Source organism: Spermophilus citellus (genome assembly GCF_964194105.1).
Source record: "Spermophilus citellus genome assembly, chromosome: 10".
Lineage (NCBI taxonomy): Eukaryota > Metazoa > Chordata > Mammalia > Rodentia > Sciuridae > Spermophilus > Spermophilus citellus.
The window spans coordinates 113,556,186-113,577,018 of record NC_138197.1 but is presented as its reverse complement, the minus strand read 5'-3'; the positions used below and the strand labels follow the sequence as shown (position 1 = coordinate 113,577,018).

At 33.0% G+C, this 20,833-nt stretch overlaps 1 protein-coding gene across 4 annotated transcripts in view; it reads right to left on the bottom strand.

The window, feature by feature from the left end:
- Nucleotides 1-20,833, bottom strand: part of NEDD1 (NEDD1 gamma-tubulin ring complex targeting factor) — a 54,461-nt gene that overhangs the window by 25,111 nt on the left and 8,517 nt on the right. For all 4 annotated transcript variants that reach the window (XM_081311070.1, XM_081311072.1, XM_081311071.1 and 1 more), the window contains 2 exons: nucleotides 18,950-19,066; nucleotides 13,079-13,219 (listed from right to left, as the gene is read on the bottom strand). In XM_081311070.1, the coding sequence (XP_081167196.1) occupies nucleotides 13,079-13,219; nucleotides 18,950-19,066 (258 nt within the window). The remainder of the gene's footprint in view (nucleotides 1-13,078; nucleotides 13,220-18,949; nucleotides 19,067-20,833) is intronic.

Sequence of the window (20,833 nt, the reverse complement as noted above, 5' to 3'; positions counted from 1 at the left end):
GTCCTCTGCAAATTGTCCTTTGTAAACTTGCGTTTTGTTTTCTTTCCCTAGCTTTTTAAATTCTAAATAAGACATTAAGAGCTATTACTCCAGAAAAAAGGAAACAAGGGAAACATTATCATAAGGCCTTCTCATCAATAATCTTTCTGCAGATATACACAAGCCAAAACATCTGATAACTGTCAGATAATATCAGAAAATAGACCACTGTAGGATTAGTGATTATTCTGGTGCCACCCATCTGTGGCTGAAGAAACACTTCCTTAAATTTCCTATATAAGCCCTTCACTTGCAGGTATGGTCCCTAGGACAATGGTGATAGTACAGCCATCTTCCAATCAACCAGGCAGATTATGGTAATAAGGTTCTTTCTATACCTCTGCTTTGCCCCTCAGCTACTTGGACTAACTGAGCTTTCATTGGGCCACCACGGACCGAAGGTTTTGTGTGACAACATTCCCTCCACCACTACATGTTGTTGGGGAGATGACTCTCCAAAGCTCACACTTAGTTTCCCATGGACTTCCCCCATGTGCATTTTCTCTTTACTGATTTTGCTCTATATCCTTTCATTATAATAAATCATAGTTGTGTGATTATACACTGAGTCTTGTGAATTCTTCTACTGGGGTCTTAAAGGACCCCCACCCCCATACAGTATGTAAGGGGTATGTGCATGTGTCTGTGCTTAACAGATAATAAAGTAGATAGAACTAAAATTCCATGTATATTTACAATAAAACTAGACAGTCATACATCTACATTAATTCCCCCCAAAACATGCTGGCAGGTCAATTAACAGCCATGAGGAGTCCTTCATGGTAGTGTCTATATTAAAAAAACAAACAAAAAAACAGAGGGAAATAATGTGAAGTTTGAAACAGATCTGAAAACAAAGCCATACAGTATTTACAGAAAAGCGTGGTGGCAAATTTCAACTCTAACCAGTAATACCCATTATATACCAGGTCTTTTCAGGTCAATGAAAGTTCTGAAGGGCTACAGCAGTTTAGACCTTGTGAATCCCCAAAATTATCAGCCAAAGTGCCTCCCTGTCACTGAGGAGACTGCTGGGAGCAGAAGTAAACCTGGAGAAGCTGAAGCAACAGAAAAAAAACAAAGGTTCACATTCAATAGGAGAAATAGAACAAATCAGGGAACCCCAGAAAGCAAGCTAACACTTTTTTTTTTTTAAGAAACCTACCTTAAAACAAGAGGGAGCTCTGTGAAATTACATACCCTGAACCCCATCTCTGTCTAGAAGTTCAAGGAAACTAATTTCAGAGATACACTCCACATATAATTACTGTGAGAACAAAGAAAACAAGAAGACATTCTCAACTGATAGCCAAAAGGACAACAAAATGACACACGACCCTTTAAAACATAAGTTAGCTAGAAAACTAAAAAATGAGATATAAGAACTTGAAAAAGAATTAAAATTTTTAAAATTCTCTTTAAAAATGAAGGCTAATTTAGAAGAAATACAAGAATGAACAAACAGAGAATATCTAGAAGTAAAAAGAAATTTTTAAAAATCAAAAAGAATTTAGGAAAAAAAGACAACTGAAAATAAGCAAAGATATCCAACAACAACAATATGACAAAGATAGGGAAAAACAACAAATACAAAAGCTATAACTGAAGAAAATTTTCCTAAAATTTAAAAAAAGATATGAAACTACACATACTGTATACATAAGAATAGCAGCACAGAATGACCAGCTCCAGCACACGTTATAGTAAAATTAGTGGACTTCAAAGTGGGGGGGCTCATATAGAGGAAAAAAAGTGATTTATAAAGAAAAAAATAAATTATTATACATTTGAGATCAAATATAAGAGAATAACACACTTAAGCTCCCCTTGGAAAGAAAACGAAATACACTAAAAGAATTAGCACCTTGAAAGAAAGTCTGAAGCAGAAGAGATGTACTTATGGAAACAATATTAATATGGTGTCTGTTCTGATTATAAAAATTTGGAAAATATCTAAAATAACAGAGGAATGTTTACGTAAACTGTTATACTGAACAATAAGATATCTATAATCATTAAAAATTGGTTGTGAAGACTAATATGAGCATTCACTAATGAGAAAAAGGCAGAAAACAGGATTAGACAAAGAGAATGACTATAGAAGAAAACAAATAACTTCCCATTAAAAAAAAGTCTGGAAGACACAAATGGAATAAAATCAGTCATTAAGAGAAAAACATAGCCAGGCACTGTGGTGTACACTTATAATCCCAGTAACATGGAAGGCCAACAAGTTTGAGGCCAGCCTCAGCAACTTAAGCAAAGCCCTAATTGACCACATGTCAATTATAAATTGTTCAAGAACATAATATATAGGCCAGGCAAGTACATACAAATACTAAAGAAATACAGCAATGAAATAAAGAACATGCTATGCAAACACTTCTATCCCAATGTAAATTATACTCATGTTTCCATATAAAACTTAAAGAGGACCGATATTAGATATAAAGCTTTGTAGTGAAATATTTTGAGTATAAACAATTCAGGTATAAACATATCAATTAACCAAATAAATCAAATTAGAATATTTTTTTTCTTTTTGGCACTGCTGGGGATCAAACCCATGGTCTTGCATATATGCTCTCCCACGTTATATGCCCAGCCCTAAATTTACTCTAATAAAATAATAATTATTTTAAAAATGTAATTAGTACTTATTTGCATTTAACAGACTCTGTACTCAAATGGGTTATCTATACATAAAAAAGCAAAAATTACACTTGAAAAGTAAATGGATTTTATGTATATTGTAATACATTTAAAATCTCACAGAATCTCATCCTGTAATATCTAAAGTTTTTGTTTTTTTTTTTAAATCCAAAGAATCAATAAAGTAGATCTACCTTTTTAACTGCTTTGGAAAATGCAACAATTTGAGAAAGACAACACAGGTTAACCTATTTTCAAGCCTAAGCTGCTGAACTTGCCAAACACTGACACGCAATTATGGTATAAGCAGTCGGTCAGCCCCAGCATTTCTGTAAGGAGCAACAAGGTTCATTTTACCTTGCAGAAAGACACTGCATTCCACATAAAACTAATAGCTTCAATTCGGCTCAGACATTTCAATTCTACATATATTCAGGCAATCTTTTTTTTCTGATATAAAATTCAGTCTGATGTAGATTCAGTGAAACTACAAGGACTTGTCACTTTTACCAAGAAACCAATCTGATAATTATCAAAGATTTCAAATCCTTGATTGTTCAAAGAAACAAAAGTATGTAAAATTTCAATTTAATCACAGAAATGTCCTACTATTTTTTTTTTAACAACTCAGATCCTATCTATAATAAAACTGAGCAATATAGAAGTTGGGCTCAGTAACAGTAATTTGAATTTTAAAAAGTCAATTTTTTACAAACTTTAAATTTTTATAAATACTTTTTAAATTTAAGAAACTGAAAAAGTTATTGGGATAGAGGAAGGTATAGAGTTCCAAACCAAAGGAATGAACAATCTATTGAATGAAATAATATCAGAAAATTTTCCAAACATGAAGAATGAATTGGAAAACCAAATTCAAGAGGCTTACAAGGACGCCAAATGTACAAAATCATAATAGATTTCCACACCGAGGCACGTAATAGTGAAAATGCCTAACATACATAAGGAGAGAATATTAAAAGCCACAAGAGAAAGGAATCAGATTACATTGGGGGAAAACAATTAGATTATGTGCAGATTTTTCAAACCACACCCTGAAAGCTAGAAGATAGTGGAACAACATATATCAAGCTCTGAAAGAAAATGAATGCCAACTAAGAATCTTGTATCCAGCAAAATTAAACTTTAAATTCGATGATGAAATAAAAATCTTCCATGATAAACAAAAATTAAAAGAATTTATAGCTAGAAAACCTGCGCTACAATCCTTGAGAAAATATTCCATGAAGAGGAAATGAAAAACAACAATGAAAATCAGCAGAAGGGAGGTATTACACTAAAGGAAAAACTAATCAAAGGAGATACCAAGTTCAAGTTAAATAACAAAAATGGCTGGGAATACAAATCATGTCTCAATAATAACCCTGAATGTTAATGCCTAAACTCACCAAAAGACACAGGCTAGCAGATTGGATTAAAAAAAAAAAAAGATTCAACAAATGCTGCCTCCAGGAGACTTATCTCATCTTGTAGGAAGACTTCCACAGACTGAAGGTGAAAGGTTGGGAAAAATCATACCACTCACATGGACTGTGGAAGCAAGCAGGGGTTTCCATCCTCGTTATCAAATAAAGTAGACTTCAAGCTAAAGTTAATTAAAAGGGATAAAAGAAGGACATTTCATATTGCTCAAGGAAACCATACACAAATAAGACATAACAATTATAAATATAATATGCCCCAAATAATGGAGCAGCTATGTTCATCAAACAAATTCTTCTCAAGTTCAAGAGTGAAATTGACCGCAACACAATAATTTTGTGTAACTTTAACACACCTCTTTCAGCACTGGATAGATCTTCCAAATAAAAGCTGAACAAAGAAACTATAGAACTCAATAATACAATCAATAATTTAAGACTTAACTGACATAATTCTATATTATATTATAGAATATTTCATCCTTCAACAAGCAAATATACTTTCTTCTCAGCAGCACATGGATCCTTCTATAAAACAGACCATATATTATGCCACAAAGAGACTCTTAACAAATAAAAAAAGTAAAAAAAGCCACCCTGCCTTCTATCCCATCATAATGGAATGAAATTAGAAACTAGAAATCAATGACAAAATTAAAAATAAAAACTACTTCAACACCTGGAGACTAAATAATACGATATTAAATGAACAATGGGTTGCAAAAGACATCAAGGAGGAGATTAAAAAATTCTTAGAGGTAAATGAGAACACTGATACAACATATTAAAATCTCTGGGACACTATGAAGGCAGTTCTAAGAGGAAAGTACATTGCATGGAGTTCATTCTTAAAAGAAGAAAAAGTCAACAAATAAATGACCTAACATTACATCTCAAAACCTCAGAAAAAGAAGAACAAATCAACACCAAAAGCACTAGAAGATAGAAAATAGTTAAAATCAGAGTTGTAATCAATGAAATTGAAACAACAACAGCAAAAAAAAAAAAAAAAAAATTGAAAAAATTAACAAAATAAAATGTTAGTTCTTTGAAAAAAATAAATAAAATTAGGGGCTGGGGTTGTGGCTCATCGATAGAGTGCTCGCCTAGCATGTGCAAGGCCCTGGGTTCGATCCTTAGCACCACATAAAAATAAATAAATAAAGGATTGTGTCCAACTACAACTAAAAAAAAAAAAAAAAACTTAAAAAAAATAATAAAATTATCAAATCCTTAGCCATGCTAACAAAGAGAAGGAGAGAGAAAACTCAAATTAGTAAGATACGTGATGAAAAGTAATATCACAACAAACACTACAGAAATATAGAAGATATTTTGAAATTATTTTGAAAACTTGTACTCCAATAAAATAGGAAATATTAAAGGCATCGACAAATTTCTAGAGTCATATGATTTGCCCAAATTCAATCAGGATGATATACACAGTTTAAACAGATCAATTTCAAGCAACAAAACAGAAGACACCATCAGAAGCCTACCAACCAAGAAAATCCCAGGACCAGATGGATACACAGCCGAGTTCTATAAGACCTTTAAAGAAGAACTAATACCAATATTCTTCAAACGATTTCAGGAAATAGAAAAAAAGGCAGCAATTCCAAACTCATTTTATGAGGCCAATATTACCCTGATTCCAAAACCAGGCAAAGACACATTAAAAAAACAAAAACAAAAACTTCAGACCAATATCTCTAATGAACATAAATGTAAACACCTCAATAAAATTCTGGCAAATCGAACACAAAAACATATCAAAAAGACGGTGCCACCAGGATCAAGTGGGGTTCATCCCAGGGATGCAAGGTTGGTTCAACATACAGAAATCAATAAATGTAATTCATCACATCAATAGACTTAAAGATAAGAATCATATAATCATCTCGACAGATGCAGAAAAAGTATTCAATAAAATATAGCACCCCTTTATGTTCAAAACACTAGAAAAACTAGGGATAACGGAGCTGAATCAAGAAAACACTGTAGGTATTATTTCTTGTTACTTTTTATTACCTTTTACATTTAAATGAAATAAATAAAATAAGGTATTGTGTCTACCTATATCTAAAAAATTTTTTTTAAAAACTGCTGTTCCCAACTTCTTCCCCAAAAGGTCAGGTTCCCTTGGAACTCTACTATTTACTATTTTCATAACATTTGTATTATCTGGTTAACTGTCCATTACTAATTGCTACTACTAAAATGCAAACTATGTCATATTCAAAGTCATATCCCCAGTATTTAGTCAGTACTTACAACATCATCAGCAAAGTGTTAAATTGTAAAATTTTACAGGGAAAAAAGCCATGTGTATTTTTTTTTAATTTAATAATTTCATTTAAATGTAAAAGGTAATAAAAAGTAACAAGAAATAATACCTATAGTGTTTTCTTGATTCATTCTAAAAGGTAAAAATAAGAATAAATGCAGCAAAAGATAAACAGAAGTTTCATCTAGTATATAAAGGCTACAGAAATAAAAGATTGTGAATAATTTGATTGAATGACTTAAAAATGTCCAAAATAAGTAGTAAATTTTGCCCACATAAGCCAAGAACAATAAACACCACTTTAGTAAGATAAAAGATAATTCTGCAAAGAAACTTTGCAATTCAAATCATGCTTTGTAGTGAAATGTGAATATTTCTTCCTGAATTTGGCAATGAAACAAGAACATCCACTATTACAAAGTCTATTCAACACTGTATTGGAAATTCTAGTCAATGCAATAAAGAAAAAGAAACAACATGTGTAAAGATAGGGAAGTAAGAAAATAACTGCTATTTACAGAAAGCATGAGAGTATAAAAACTGCAAAGTGTAAAAAAAAAAAAAAAATTTACAAATTCTTCAAAAATAATCAAAACTGCCAAACTATTAAGTGAATTTAGCAGGATTCCTAGATAAAAGAGCAATATGCGAATACTTACTAAAATTCTGTATCTCAGCCACAAAGAAGTGGCAAATAAAATTGAATAGTAAAAACAATTATACTATACCATCAAAAAATCAAATAAATCTACCAAAACATCTCTAAGACTTCTTCAGTGAAAACAAAACACTACTTAGAAAAATTAAGGAAGGTTTATACAAATGCCAAGTTAAACCATATTTATATTATGATCAAGAATTTTTAGATAGCTCTTCCTAAATTAGTCCACAGATCCAATATAATCCCAATCAAAATTCAAACACTTTTTTTTTTATAGAAACAGACATGCCGAATCTAAAATTCAGATAGAAATGCAAAGGACCCAGAAATAGTCAAGCAAATTTAGAAGTATCAAGACATACCATAGAGCTACAATATCCAAAACAATGAGATTCTAGATTTATATAAGTCAGTCAACTAGATCAATAGAACAAATAGAGTGTCTAGAAACTAACATCTAATTACCAGTTTTGTAAGAAGGCATTACTGTAATTCATTGGCAATGGGTCAGTCTTTGCAATGAATAGTTCTATTGCAATTAGATATCTACAGGAAAAACAGAACCCTATTTTACACCATACACTATTTGAAACGATTAACAGACATAAATGAGAAAGCTAAAACAATAAAGCTTCTATAAGAAAACAAAGGACAGTGTCTTGATTTATTTTGTGCTGCTATGACAGAATATCAGAGATCAGGTAATTTATAAAGCAAAGAAATTTATTATTCACAGTTCTAGAGGCTAGGAAGTTTAAGGACAAGGGCCTTCTTGCTGTATCATCCTACAGGGCCTTCTTACTGTATCATCCTATAGTAGAAGATGGAAGGGAAAGAGAATTTGTACAAGGAGTATGCAGAAAGGGAGAACAAAAAGGAAAGGGGGCCAAACTTACTCTTTTAATAGAAAGTTACTCTCCTAATAATGGCCTAAATCCATTCACAAGGCCAGAGTCTTCATGACTTAATCCCCTCTTAAAGGTCCCACCTCTCAACATTGTTAAAATAGTATCTTCCAAAGGTGGGGAAGGTAAGATTCTTCAAGAGGACACACACACACACACAAAAAACAGCAACCATAAAAGACAAGAATGACAAACTAGACCCAATTAAATTTAAGAACGTCTGTCCATGGCGGGTGTGTGCGGGTGTGTGTGTGTGTGTGTGTGTGTGTGTGTGTGTGTATTATAAGAGTAAAAAAGATAAATCACAGCTGGAAGAAAGAAATTAAAAAGAAAGACGAAAGACGTGAAAAGACAGACAACCCTTGTTCATAAGCAGGAAGAATTAATATTAAAATGGCCATATTACCTAAAGTGATCTATTGAGTCAATGCAATTCCCATCAAAATTCTGATGACATTCTTCACGGAACTAGAAAATAACAATACTAAAATTCATAAGGAAGAACAAAAGACCTAGAATAGCTAAAACAATTCAGAGCAAAATGAACAATTCTGGAGGTATCACAGTACCTGATTTCAAATTATACTGCATAGCCATAGTAACAAAAACAGCATGGTACTGGCATGAACACACACAGATCAACAGAACAGAACAGAGGACGCAAAGACAAACTCACAAAGCAATAGTCATCTAATTCTTAACAAAGACACCAAAAAAACACATTGGGGAAGTCAGCCTTTTAGACAAATGGTGCTAGGAACACTGGATATCCATATGTAGAAGAATGAAACTAGATCCCCATCTCCTACTCTATACAAAAGTGAACTCAAAATGTATGAAATACCTATGTGTAAGACCAGAAACTTTACAAGTGTTGGAAGTGAAATGTAGGGTCAACACTTCAAAATAAAATTATAGGCAACAACTTCCTGAATATAACTCCTGTAGCTCAAGAAATAAGATGAAGAATCAGTAAATGGGATGCCATCAACTGAAAAAGCTTCTGCCCAGCCAAGGAAACAACAAAGTGAAGAGACAGCCCACAGAATGGCAGAAAAACTTTGCTAGCTACTCTTCCAACAAATGATTCATGTACAGAATATATAAAGAACTAAAAAAACAGCAAAAAAACAAATAACCCATTTAATAAATGGACAAATGAACTAAACACTTGGCAAAAGAACGAGTAGAAATGGCCAATAATTACATGAAAAAGTTCAACTTCTTTGGCCATCAGAGAAATGTAAATCAAAACTACATAGAGGGGCTGGGGTTGTAGCTCAGTGGTAGAGCACTTACCTAGCAGGTGTCAGGCACTGGGTTCGAGCCTCAAACCACATTAAATAAATAAATAAACAAATAAATTGTGTCCATCTACAACTAAAAAAATTATTTTTCTTAAAAACTACATTGAGATTCCACTTCACTCCAGTCAGAATGACAAGCATAAATAACAATAAATGCAGTCAAGAATGGATGGGAGGCGGTGGCTAGAGTTGTAACTCAGTGGTAAAGTGTTCACTAGCATGTGTGAGGCACTGGGTTCAATCCTCAGCATCACATACTAATATAATAAAGGCACTGTGTCCACCTACAACTAAAAAATAATAATAATTAAAAAAAGAATATAGGAACTCTTCTACATTTTGCTGAGAATGTAAATTAATATAGCCACTCTGGAAATTGGTATGGAGGTTTCTAAAAAACTAAACACTGAACCATGATCTACTTATACCACTCCTCAATATTTATGCAAAAGAACTGAAGTCAGCTTACTCTAGAAATACAGACATACTCGTGCTTATCACAACACAATTCACAATAGCCAAATTATAGAACCAGCCTAGGTATCTGCTGCTAAAAGGATAAAGAAAATGTAGTATATGCACACAATGGAACTTTATCAAGCCATCAAGAAGACTGAAATTATGTCATCTGCAGGAAAAGGGATCCATCTACAGAGGATCATGTTAACTGAAATAAGCCAGATTGAGAAGACAAATAAGTACAGTATGTCTTCTCTCATGTGGAAGCAAGAAGGGGGGAAAAAAAGAAAAAAAAAATGGATGTCATGAGATTAAAATGGAGACCATGGGGGTCAAGGATGAAGATAAGTGGGAAAGAGGAGAGGAGGGTAAGGGGAGATACTAGGGAGTGAAACTGATCAGATTATTTATATGCCTATATAAATATGCCACAATAAAACTCATCACTCTGTATAATTAATATGAGCCAATTAAATTAAGAAAATAGGATATGACTAAAGTACATCCAAAAATTGACAATCTGGAATAAGTAAAAAATTATAAATGCATAAAACTCAAATAATCCAATGCAAAAGTAAACAAGTCTTCAACAGTCAGTTCACAAAGGAATATATATGAAAATGAGTTCAACATAGAGAAATGCAAATCAAAGCCACATTATATACCACACACAACCATCAAAGTGGCAAAATTTAAGATATACAACACAAACTATTAACAAAATTGTGGAATAACTAAATCTCATATGCACTGCTAGTAGAAGCGTAAAATGGCACAAGCTCTTCCTGAAACTTTTGGATAATTTTACATAAAATAAAATTATATGCCTACTCTACAACCAAGCAATTCTACTTCTGGGTATTTACTTAAGAGAAACAAAGACGTATGTCTAAACCAAGACTTGTACAAGAATATCAACAGTAACTTTCTGATAATAGTTAAAACTGGAAGCAACTGACACACTCATCTACTATGCACTGCATAAATAAATGAAGGCCCATTCAAACAGTATTAAAAGAGTGTGAACTACTAATTCATGCAACAAAGCAAACATGATTAAAAGAAACTAGGCACATGATTTATGAAACATGATGCAGTGACTGAAAAACATAAGAGAGTCTTTGGTGTGCTGCAAATGGTCTGTATCTTGATTTTGTTAGTATTTATACAGCTTTAAGTAAACATAAAAATTCATTAAGCTGTACACTCAAGATATACATACTTTATTACATGTATGTTATTTCTCAAATAAAAAAGCTAAAATCTTTCACATATAAACAAGCCTCATATCTTTAGGAATATTCCTCTATGTTTTGTTTTAATAAGAAAACTACACCAACACACAATAAAAACTAAACTATAAGAATATACATAGTAGTACCTGATCTAATTTGATGCTACTAAAAAGCCAGTCCAAATTTTATAAATCTGCCATGCTTCTAATACAAAAAACGCAAAAAAATTACTGTATTTCCTATGACATTTGATCACTGCATATTAATTTTTTCACAATAATTTCAAAATTTTTAAACTTAGACTTTGTCTTCATTATCAAAATACATACAAAACAACCACAAAAACAAAACACAATTTTTTATGACAATACTAACATTATAAGAAACATGTCTGTAAAAAAAAAAAAAAATCACATCCTCATCCATAAAATGAAGGAAATGAGATTATCTCCAAAAACTTATTTTTTAGTTCAGATATTTTCAATTAAACACTCTGATTAGTTTCCCTAAATCCTTCCAAAACAAAAGCCAAATCTTGTGTCTGGCATTCAAATCTTAACAACGATATTCATCTTTTCCCATACCAGTCCTATATTAAAGTCTATGTACTTTCCTTTCTCCTTGTTGTTATTTTCTCTATTATCAAACATCCTTTCCCAAAGTTCTACATTAGCCTACTACAACTCTTCCATCTCTAAATGAATTCATACATTCACATATTATATCCAGCATCTTTTTCATGTAATACATGAAGCTGGACCACAAAATAAAAACAGAGATACAAGCCACGGTTCCAACCATAATGTGGACATGTGAAGAGTTTATCCTAGCCTAAATCAGCATCAAAAATCTGCCAAAAGGACAGATTATAATGCTTTAGCAAAAACAAAAATTAACCCAGCTTAATTTAACCCCTTTAATTTTCCTAATTTTATTCCTAGATAGCTTTCTCTCACCTGTTCTGAATCCAAGATTATTGTATATCAATACCTCATAATACCATGTTTATATCTCCTTCATTCCTAATAGAAACTTGAAAAATCTTTTTTTCTGTACAATTTAAATATCCAATAAGTTTTCCTTAAACACTTAATATTATTCAAATAATGTTTAATAAACTGTTTTCCAAGAGTGACTCTCATAAATTTTGATTCTTTAACACATTTAAGAAAAAAGAAACTAAAACTCCATTGCCCCTCTGCCTAAACACAACTATCCCATACCTACTGTTACAGTTTGGATGTGAAATGTCCCCTGAAGTGGCAATGCAGGTATATTCCAAGGTGAAATGATCAAATTTTGAAAGCTGTAACCTAACCACTGAATTAATCCATTTGATGGATTAATAATTTGAACAGATTACTGGGTGGTGACTAGGCAAAGGGGGCATGGCTGGTGGAAGTAGGCTGGACCATGACCTTGGGAATTATATTTTGTCACTGGTTCATCCACTTGCTCTTGTGCACTCAACTCTCATTCTTTCTCTGCTTCCTGGCAGCCATGAGCTGAACCACTTTCCTCTACTATTTCCTTCAGCCACAATGTTCAACCTAACCTCAGGCCCACAGCAATATAGTCAACTGACTACAAACTGAGATCTCTCAAACCATAAGCCAAAATAATCTTTTCCTCCTCTAAGTAGTTGTTCTCAGATATTTTAGTCACAGCAACAAACAACTGAATAATTTATCTATGCTATTTATGAACATAAGTATCTGTCTTGGAGCCGACAGCCTGAAGTATGCAATACTCTTATATAAGACATATATGCCATACAAAGATTAAAATCCATATTTAGGCTTAACCTACTAATGGATAGTTGTATTTTGTTAAATACAGTTATATTCTAGAAGTATGCAACTATTTAATTGCATAATCAAATTTGGGTAAGTACCCTAATCTATTATGTATTAAATAATTTTAACATTTTAAACATCACCATCAAAAACTATCTAGAAATGTTTTAAGCAAGCTAAATACAAATTTAAGACATATAAAAATGTTTTAAACATAAATTCATCATCTTATGTAAAATAATTTTAAAACCTATGTTATCAACTTCATTTTGAATAAATCCATATTGCCATACTATACCTGGTTACTACCATGGCCAAAAGGAGTACTAGATATATTAGTGGTTACACTATGCAAAATAATTTCACCACTAAGAGATCCAGAAGCAATGTAGCAATCATTCCAATTGTATGTTACACAAGTTACTTCATCTTTATGATCCTGAAAGAGAGAAATCCAAGTAAGCATAATGTTCTATACCATCCAACAGCCCATTTTCAGTTTCATTACATTTGTCATGTTATCTTAATATTTTCCTGAAATAAGTTTAAAAAAAAATTCAGATATGTAAGGAATTATAAATCAACACCAAGTCTTCCCAGGAAACAATATTTACCTTTCATAAATATATTAATGGTCTAAGAACTCTGAAACAAGAGACAGTATAGAAGGGTAATTTTTTAAATGCCTACCTTAAAGAATCATTCTCACTTACAAATAGCATTTATTCCAAGTTGACTATTAATTAGTATTACCAACTGAGAAGATGAAACATTTATATTAACATGTAAATGACACAGCAAATGCTGAGTGGTAGAGGCAAAGTGTCCAAAAACAAAACAAAACAAAACAAAAAAAAAAAAAAAAGAAAGAAATGGGCTATTACTCTGAACTAGTTGACAGAAGATATAAAAAAAAAACTTGAGTTCAAATTTAAAGGGCTGGGAATATACAACAGTGGTAGAACATCCCTGGATTAAATTCCCATTCCCTACCCTCGCCACATACACACAGAAGAATACAAAGGATAAGAGGCAAGTCAGGGGAATAGCAAAGAAACCAGACATTGAAAATGAAGAGAGGAAAAACAAATGAGCAATGAGCAAGGCACATTCTGAGAGATCACACAGCAGCTGCTTAAATTCGCTGAGTACCTACCCATGCTAGGAGCTTTATGTGCTACTATTTAATCTTTAGGAAATCCCAAAAGGCAAGGTCATTTTACCCATTTATAGATAAAGTACATGAGGCAAACAAAGGTTAATAAATCCATGCAAGCTCATATAACAGCTAAATGACAGAACCAGGATTCAATTCCAGGACAACTCCAAAGCCTATCTTCTTCCCACTATGAGACTCCCTCTCAAATCCAAATGGCAATCCACTTTGATGAAATAAAGTGTAGGGTTTTAAACAAACTGAGTTCATAAGGACTACTTCCCAATAGCAAATTGAAGATGTTTAATAGGAAAATGAAAAAAAAAATCAACATTTGCAGAATAATCTTAAACAGTTTTATGCCATAAGATAAACTGAATGTGGTACCTAATAATTAATGTCCTATTAAGAGTAGTTACACATCCCACATATATTACACATTTATTACTTATATTACATATATAACATATTTTCAAATGATCCATCAAATATTTTCAGAAATTTACATTTTATTACCTTTCTAAATCAAAGAAACAATTGTCTGTGGGGGAAAGAAATGTCTGACAAGAAGAAAAAAAGGAATTACCAACATTTTGTGCACTGTTCCCAATTGGGAAATTAAGAACATGGGAGTCCAATGCAATTTCTATGACTTTCTCAAGGGGCAGGTATCTTCCTAATTTCAGCAATGAAAAATAAGTCTTTCAGTAAACATTTACTCAGCATTACCCAAGTGCCAGAAATTGTTATACCAACAGGAATAAGTGAGGGATCCAAAGGCCAAAGATAAGATTTCCCACTATCACCACTTGCCCTTCAAATACTACTTAATGAATGAGGGAACAAATCACTCTAAGAATTTCAAACAATAAGAAAAATGTATCTGGAGTAAATGGGAAATGATATAAAAGAAGATATAAAACTTGAGTTCAAACTTAAAGAAAAGATTAAGAGTCTAGTGTCATGGTGCACACTTAAAATATCAGCTATTCAGGAGAATCATAAGCTCAAGGCCAGCCTAAAATGAGTTAGCCATTGCTAACTGTTCAGCAAAGGAAAAGTTCTTTAACTTCTCTCAGTTTCTCCATCTGTACACAGGAAAACACTACTTGCTTTGCAGTATTTGTTGGGCTTTTTTGTTTTTGTTTTTTGATACCAGGGATTGAACCCAGGGATACTTAACCACTGAGCCACATCCCCAGGCCTTTCTGTTTTTTGTTTTGAAATAGGGTCTTGCTAAATTGCTGAGGCTGGGTCTTAACTCATGATCCTCATGTCCTGACCTCCTCAATCACTGGGATTAGTGGCCTTCTGGGCTATTAGGGTTACAGGTGCATGCCACTGCACAGAGCAGTATTTATTTTTTCTTGAAATTTTTATTGGCACATTATAGTTGTATATGTTGATGGGATTTGTTATTACATATTAATACAAACACATAAAAACATAATTAGGTCAGTATCAACCCCCAGCACTTCCCTCCTACCTCTGGGCTTCCAACCCCTTGGTCCCTTTCCACTACTGATGTCCCTTTGATTTTTAGGAGATCTACCCCCACCTTTTTTCCTTTTTCCACTCTAGCTTCCCCATGAGAGAAAACATGTAATCCTTGACCTTCTGAGTTTGACTTATTTCACTTATTATGATGGTCTCTAATTCCATCCATTTTCCTGCAACTGCTATAATTTCATTTTTTCTTTATAGCTGAATAAAACATATATAAAACATCTGTTGATGGACACCTGGGCTGGTTCTATAGTTTGGCTATTATGAATTGTGCTCCTAGAAACACAGATATGCACTATAGTAACATGACTTTAATTCTTCAGGAAAAATACTGAGAAGTAGCATAGCTGGGGCATATGGTGGTTCCATGCCTAGACTTTGAGAAACCTCCATACTGATTTCCACAGTGGTTGTAAAATTTACAGTCCCGCCAATAGTGTAAATGGATTCCTTTTCCTCCACATCCTCTCTAGCATATATTATTGTTTGCATTCTTGATAACTGATATTCTAACTGATATGAGATGAACCTCAGTGTAATTGAATGATATTGAATATTTTTTCTTGTATTTGTTGGCCATTTATATTTCTTCTTTTGAGAAGTGTATGTTTAATTAATTTGCCCATTAATTGGGTTATTTGATTTTTTTGGTGTAAAGTTTTTTGATCTCTTTTTATGTTCTAGATATTAATCCTCTGTTAGAAGAGTAGCTAGAAAAGATATCCTCCCATTCAGTGTGTTATTTATCCACATTCCAAATCGTTTCCTTTGCAGAAGCCTTTTAATTTGACGCTATCTCATTTATTAACTTTTGGCATTATTTCCTGAGTTTTAGGGGTCCTACTGAGAAAATTGTTGACTGTGCCTAAAAACTGGAGCATGGGCTTTATGTTTTCTTCTGGGAGTTGCATAGTTTCTGGTCAAATTCTGAGGTTTTTTTTTTTTTTTTTTAAGAGAAAAAGAATTTTTTAATATTTATTTATTTATTTTAGTTATTGGCAGACACAACATCTTTGTATGTGGTGCTGAGGATCGAACCCGGCCGCACGCATGCCAGGTGAGCGCGCTACCGCTTGACCCATATCCCCAGCCCCAAATTCTGAGGTCTTTGATCCACTTTGAGTTGATTTTTGTTCAGGGTGAGAGATAAGAAGGTAGCTTCATTCCAAATATGGATAATCAGTTGTCCTGGCACCATTTGTTAAATGGTTTTGGCACCTTTGTCAAGAATCAGATATCTGACTCAGTGCAGGTTTTTCTGTGTGTCTTCTATTCTGTACCACTGGTCTGTGTGTCTGTTTTTTTTTTTTAATATTTATTTTTTAGGTGTAGATGGACACAACTTAATGCCTTTATTTTTATGTGTTGCTGAGAATCAAACCCAGGTCTGCCCATGCTAGGCGAGTGCTCTAGTACTGAGCCACAATTCCAGTCCATGTGTGTCTTCCATGCAGCTGTTGTTACTATTAGCTTTGTAGTATAATCTGAAGTCAGGTATTGTGATGCCTCCAGCATATTTTTTTTTGGCTTAAAATTCTTTTTTGCTATTCTGGGTCTTTTAGTATTTCAAATAAATTATGGGACTGTTTTTTCTAGTTCTGTGAAGACTGTCACTGGAATTTTGATGTGGATTGCATTGAATCTCTGAGTCACAACCCCAGCCCACTAAATGATTTTTGTCCTTAATTCTGTTGGTGTGATGAATTACATTTATTGATTCATATATATTAAACTCTTCTTGCATCTCTGGAATAAAACTAATTTGTTCGTGGTGTACAATCTTCTTAATGAGTTGTTGAAAACAATTTGCTAATATTTTATTAAGTGTTTGCATCTAAGTTCATCAGAGATATCAGTCTGTAGTTTTTTTCCTTGATGTGTCCTTATTTGGTTTGGGTATGAGTGTGATATTGGCTTCATAGAACAAATCTGGAAGTGCTTTGTTCCTCTCTCAGAATAATTTGAGGAGTGCTGGCATTTGTTCTTCTTTAAAGGTTTGGTAGAATTCAGCTGAGAATCCATCTGGTCCTAGGCTTTTCTTTGTTGGAAGGCTTTTTATTACTGCTCATATCTCATTACAAATTATTGGATTTCTATGTCCTCTTGATTCAGTTTTGGCATATCATATTTGTCTAGAAATGTATCCATTTCTTCTAGGTTTTCCAATTTATTTGAGTGTAAGTTTTCAAAATAGTCCCTAAAGATATGCTGGATTTCTAAGATGTCTGTGGTGATTTCTTCTTTTCATCTCTAATTTTATTAATTTGGTTTTTCTCCCATTTTCTTTTGGTTAGTTTGGCTAAGAGATTATCAATCTTGTTTTTCTTTTCAAAGAACCAACTTCAAATGACAGTATTTAAATAGCAGTAAGAGAATTATATTTCAACTTAGCTAAGAGAAAACCATTCTTCAATATTATCACTTTTCTGGTAAGAATTAACTCAATGACATTAAAACATAAAAAAAAAAAAGAAAAAAAAAGGACTGGTAGTTGCTGCTACAAAATAACCTGAAGGTAGAGGGATGAGAGTTGGTGAAGATAAAGATGAAACACTTTTTTTTTTTGGGGGGGGGGGGGTACACAGGATTTAATGGGATAACCACTGAGCCACATCCCCAGTTCTATTTTGTATTTAATTTAGAGACGGTCTCATTGAATTGCTTAGTGCCTCGCTTTTGCTGAGGCTGGCTTTGAACTTGCAATCCTCCTGCCTCAACCTCCTGAGCTGCTGATTACAAGGTATGCACCATTGAGCCCAGCTTAAAATGAAACACTCTTGAGCAAGAGTTGATGTCAGATGACAAGTATATGATTGACGGGTTAAAGGAAGTTCTTCCTGTGAGTACGCATATACATTACATTTTTTCACATCAAAACTTTATTAAAAGTAAAAATTAAAAGTAACTTTAAAGATCAACTTCTAAAAAGCAAAAGACAAAACGTGTAAATATTATTACAAAAGTCATCATAATCATAGTTTATTGAGAAGAATACTTTTATTTTCTGAAACTGCAAAAATATAATAATTTTAAATAGATTTAAATAATTTTAAATGTTCAGATATTTTAGTAAGTATTTCATTACCAGCAACCTAATATACCACAAAACTAAAAAGCTAAATCCTCAACTCTGATGACTGAAATGATTGCCATCATTCCAGAACCAGTTTTATCTTTCCAAAGTACCTAAAAAAAAAATCCCCAATAACAACAAACCATGTTTCAGGGGAAGAAAAGCTAAACAAAAAAAGCAAACAAAGAAGTAGTTGAAACAAAAAAAAGCAAACAAAGAAGTAGTTGAAACAAACGCTAGCAATGTGCCCTAATATACATGGAGGCAAAAAGGACAAGCTTTTTTGGCTAACCAGAACTTTTACTTCCCCTGACAAAACTCACTTCAATTCTCAAGCATCTTAATTTTATCCTCAAGATTAAAAGTTTGGATAATTACTCTAAAACACATTGGGTGATACCCTTTCTGTAAAGATTTAAAAGAAAATTGCTTACCTTGAGAGACCGATGAACTCTTTTTGATTTTAAATCCCAAATATTAACGGTGCCATTTAAGCCTCCGCTTACCAAATACATAGATGTGGAATTTAAATCAACACATATCTGATTTTGCTGTTTAAAAAAAAAAAAAAGTTAATTTAACAGACCCCACAAGTACCAAGTCTTATCCAGCACTTAGTAAGCATTCCGTGGTAATAGTTACACTAAGAGTTCTCCCCTCACCATCTTTTATATGGATCCAACAGCTTGCAAGAATTTCTAGAAAACATCAAGGAAATCATATTAGCTGTCTCTTCCACTGAAAAGTGACAGCCGGGAAAGCTTAGGAAACAAGAAATCTGGGCCTCCCATCAGATTGCCCTTAATATTTTCCTTTAATAAAACCTATTGTCTTAGGGGCTGGAGTTGTGGCTCAACTGGTAGATCACTCATCTAGCACAAGAAGGGCCCTGGGTTTGATCCTCAGCACCACATAAGAAAAATAAATTAAAAAATAAAGGCATTGTGTTTAACTACAACTAAAAATAAAAAAAATAAAAAACAAATTAAAAAAAAAAAACACCCTATTCTCTCATCTCCACAGAGTATCCGAAATTAGAATCAATTCCCAGATTGGAAAATGGTAAAGAGTGAAGTTTTTAAAGAATTTTCTAGTTTACAATAGAAACAAATTACAAATGGAGAGGGTTTTTTTTTTGTTTGTTTTTTGGTTTTTTAAAAACAGGTCAATATACAAGCCCTAAATCTCCTAGCAAATCTCATCATACAGAGCCCAATTTTTAATCCTGTCATCAAAATCTGACCTCAGGGGCTGGAGATGTAGCTCAGTGGTAGAGTACTTGCCTAGCATGCTTGAGGACCTAGATTAAGTTCCCAGTATGGTAAAAAAAATAAAATAAAATAAAATAAACTGACTTTACATTCTTCCTCATCTCTGTAAGGATGCCATCCATTCTGTTTCTCAGGATAAAAATCCTGAACAATCCTTGATTCCTTGTTCTTTCTCCCTTCAATCCATTAATAGGTTCTATAAACTCCAAACACCTTTATTTATAGCTACTACTAGCACTAATCCAAAAATTGCCAAATGAAAACAGCAACATCCTATTTTCACTAGTTCTACTCCTGCTTCCATATATACCAAACTCCATAAAGCAGAGTGAACTTTAAAAAATACAAATCAAAGCATGCCTCTCTACTTGTTTAAAAATCTTCAATGGCTTCCAATCACACCTAGAATAAATTCCAAACCCATTAACCTAGCTTTCAGAGCCCTATACATATGGGTCTTGTCTACTTCATCACCTACCATTTTCTTCCTTATCTACTAATTCTCCAGTCATATCAACTTTTATTTATTAAATTCACAACAATTCTGTATTTGCCTCAAGTCTTCATACTGCTACTCTCCTTGCCTAGAAAGCTAAGTTCACTGAACCTTGACTGGATGGCTTTTTCTAGTCAAAAGATTTCAACTTAAGTGCTACCTTTTCAGGAAGCCTCCCTTAGCCACCTGGTATAAATTACTATCCCAATATCTTACATTAGTTCTTTGCAAAACATCGCACTAATACCTGAGTGTCCTTTGCTTGTAATTTATTGCCTATCTTCTACCATAATGCCAGGTTTTTTAGAGATCATCTCCACTTATAAAGTAAATGGCTAAGAAATACAGAGGTTACCAAGTTCTTCTCACAGTGAAAATCTATAAATATTCCTATCTAATAGGTGCCATCAGTAACTGTGCTAATGCAATACAGCAAAATTATATATGTATGTTTCTATTTCACCTACAGAGGCACTATGAAGTTATATCAATTGTCCATATCTTCAGTTGGGTGCCATGAAAAAAAACAAAGAAATGAAATCCAAAAGAGG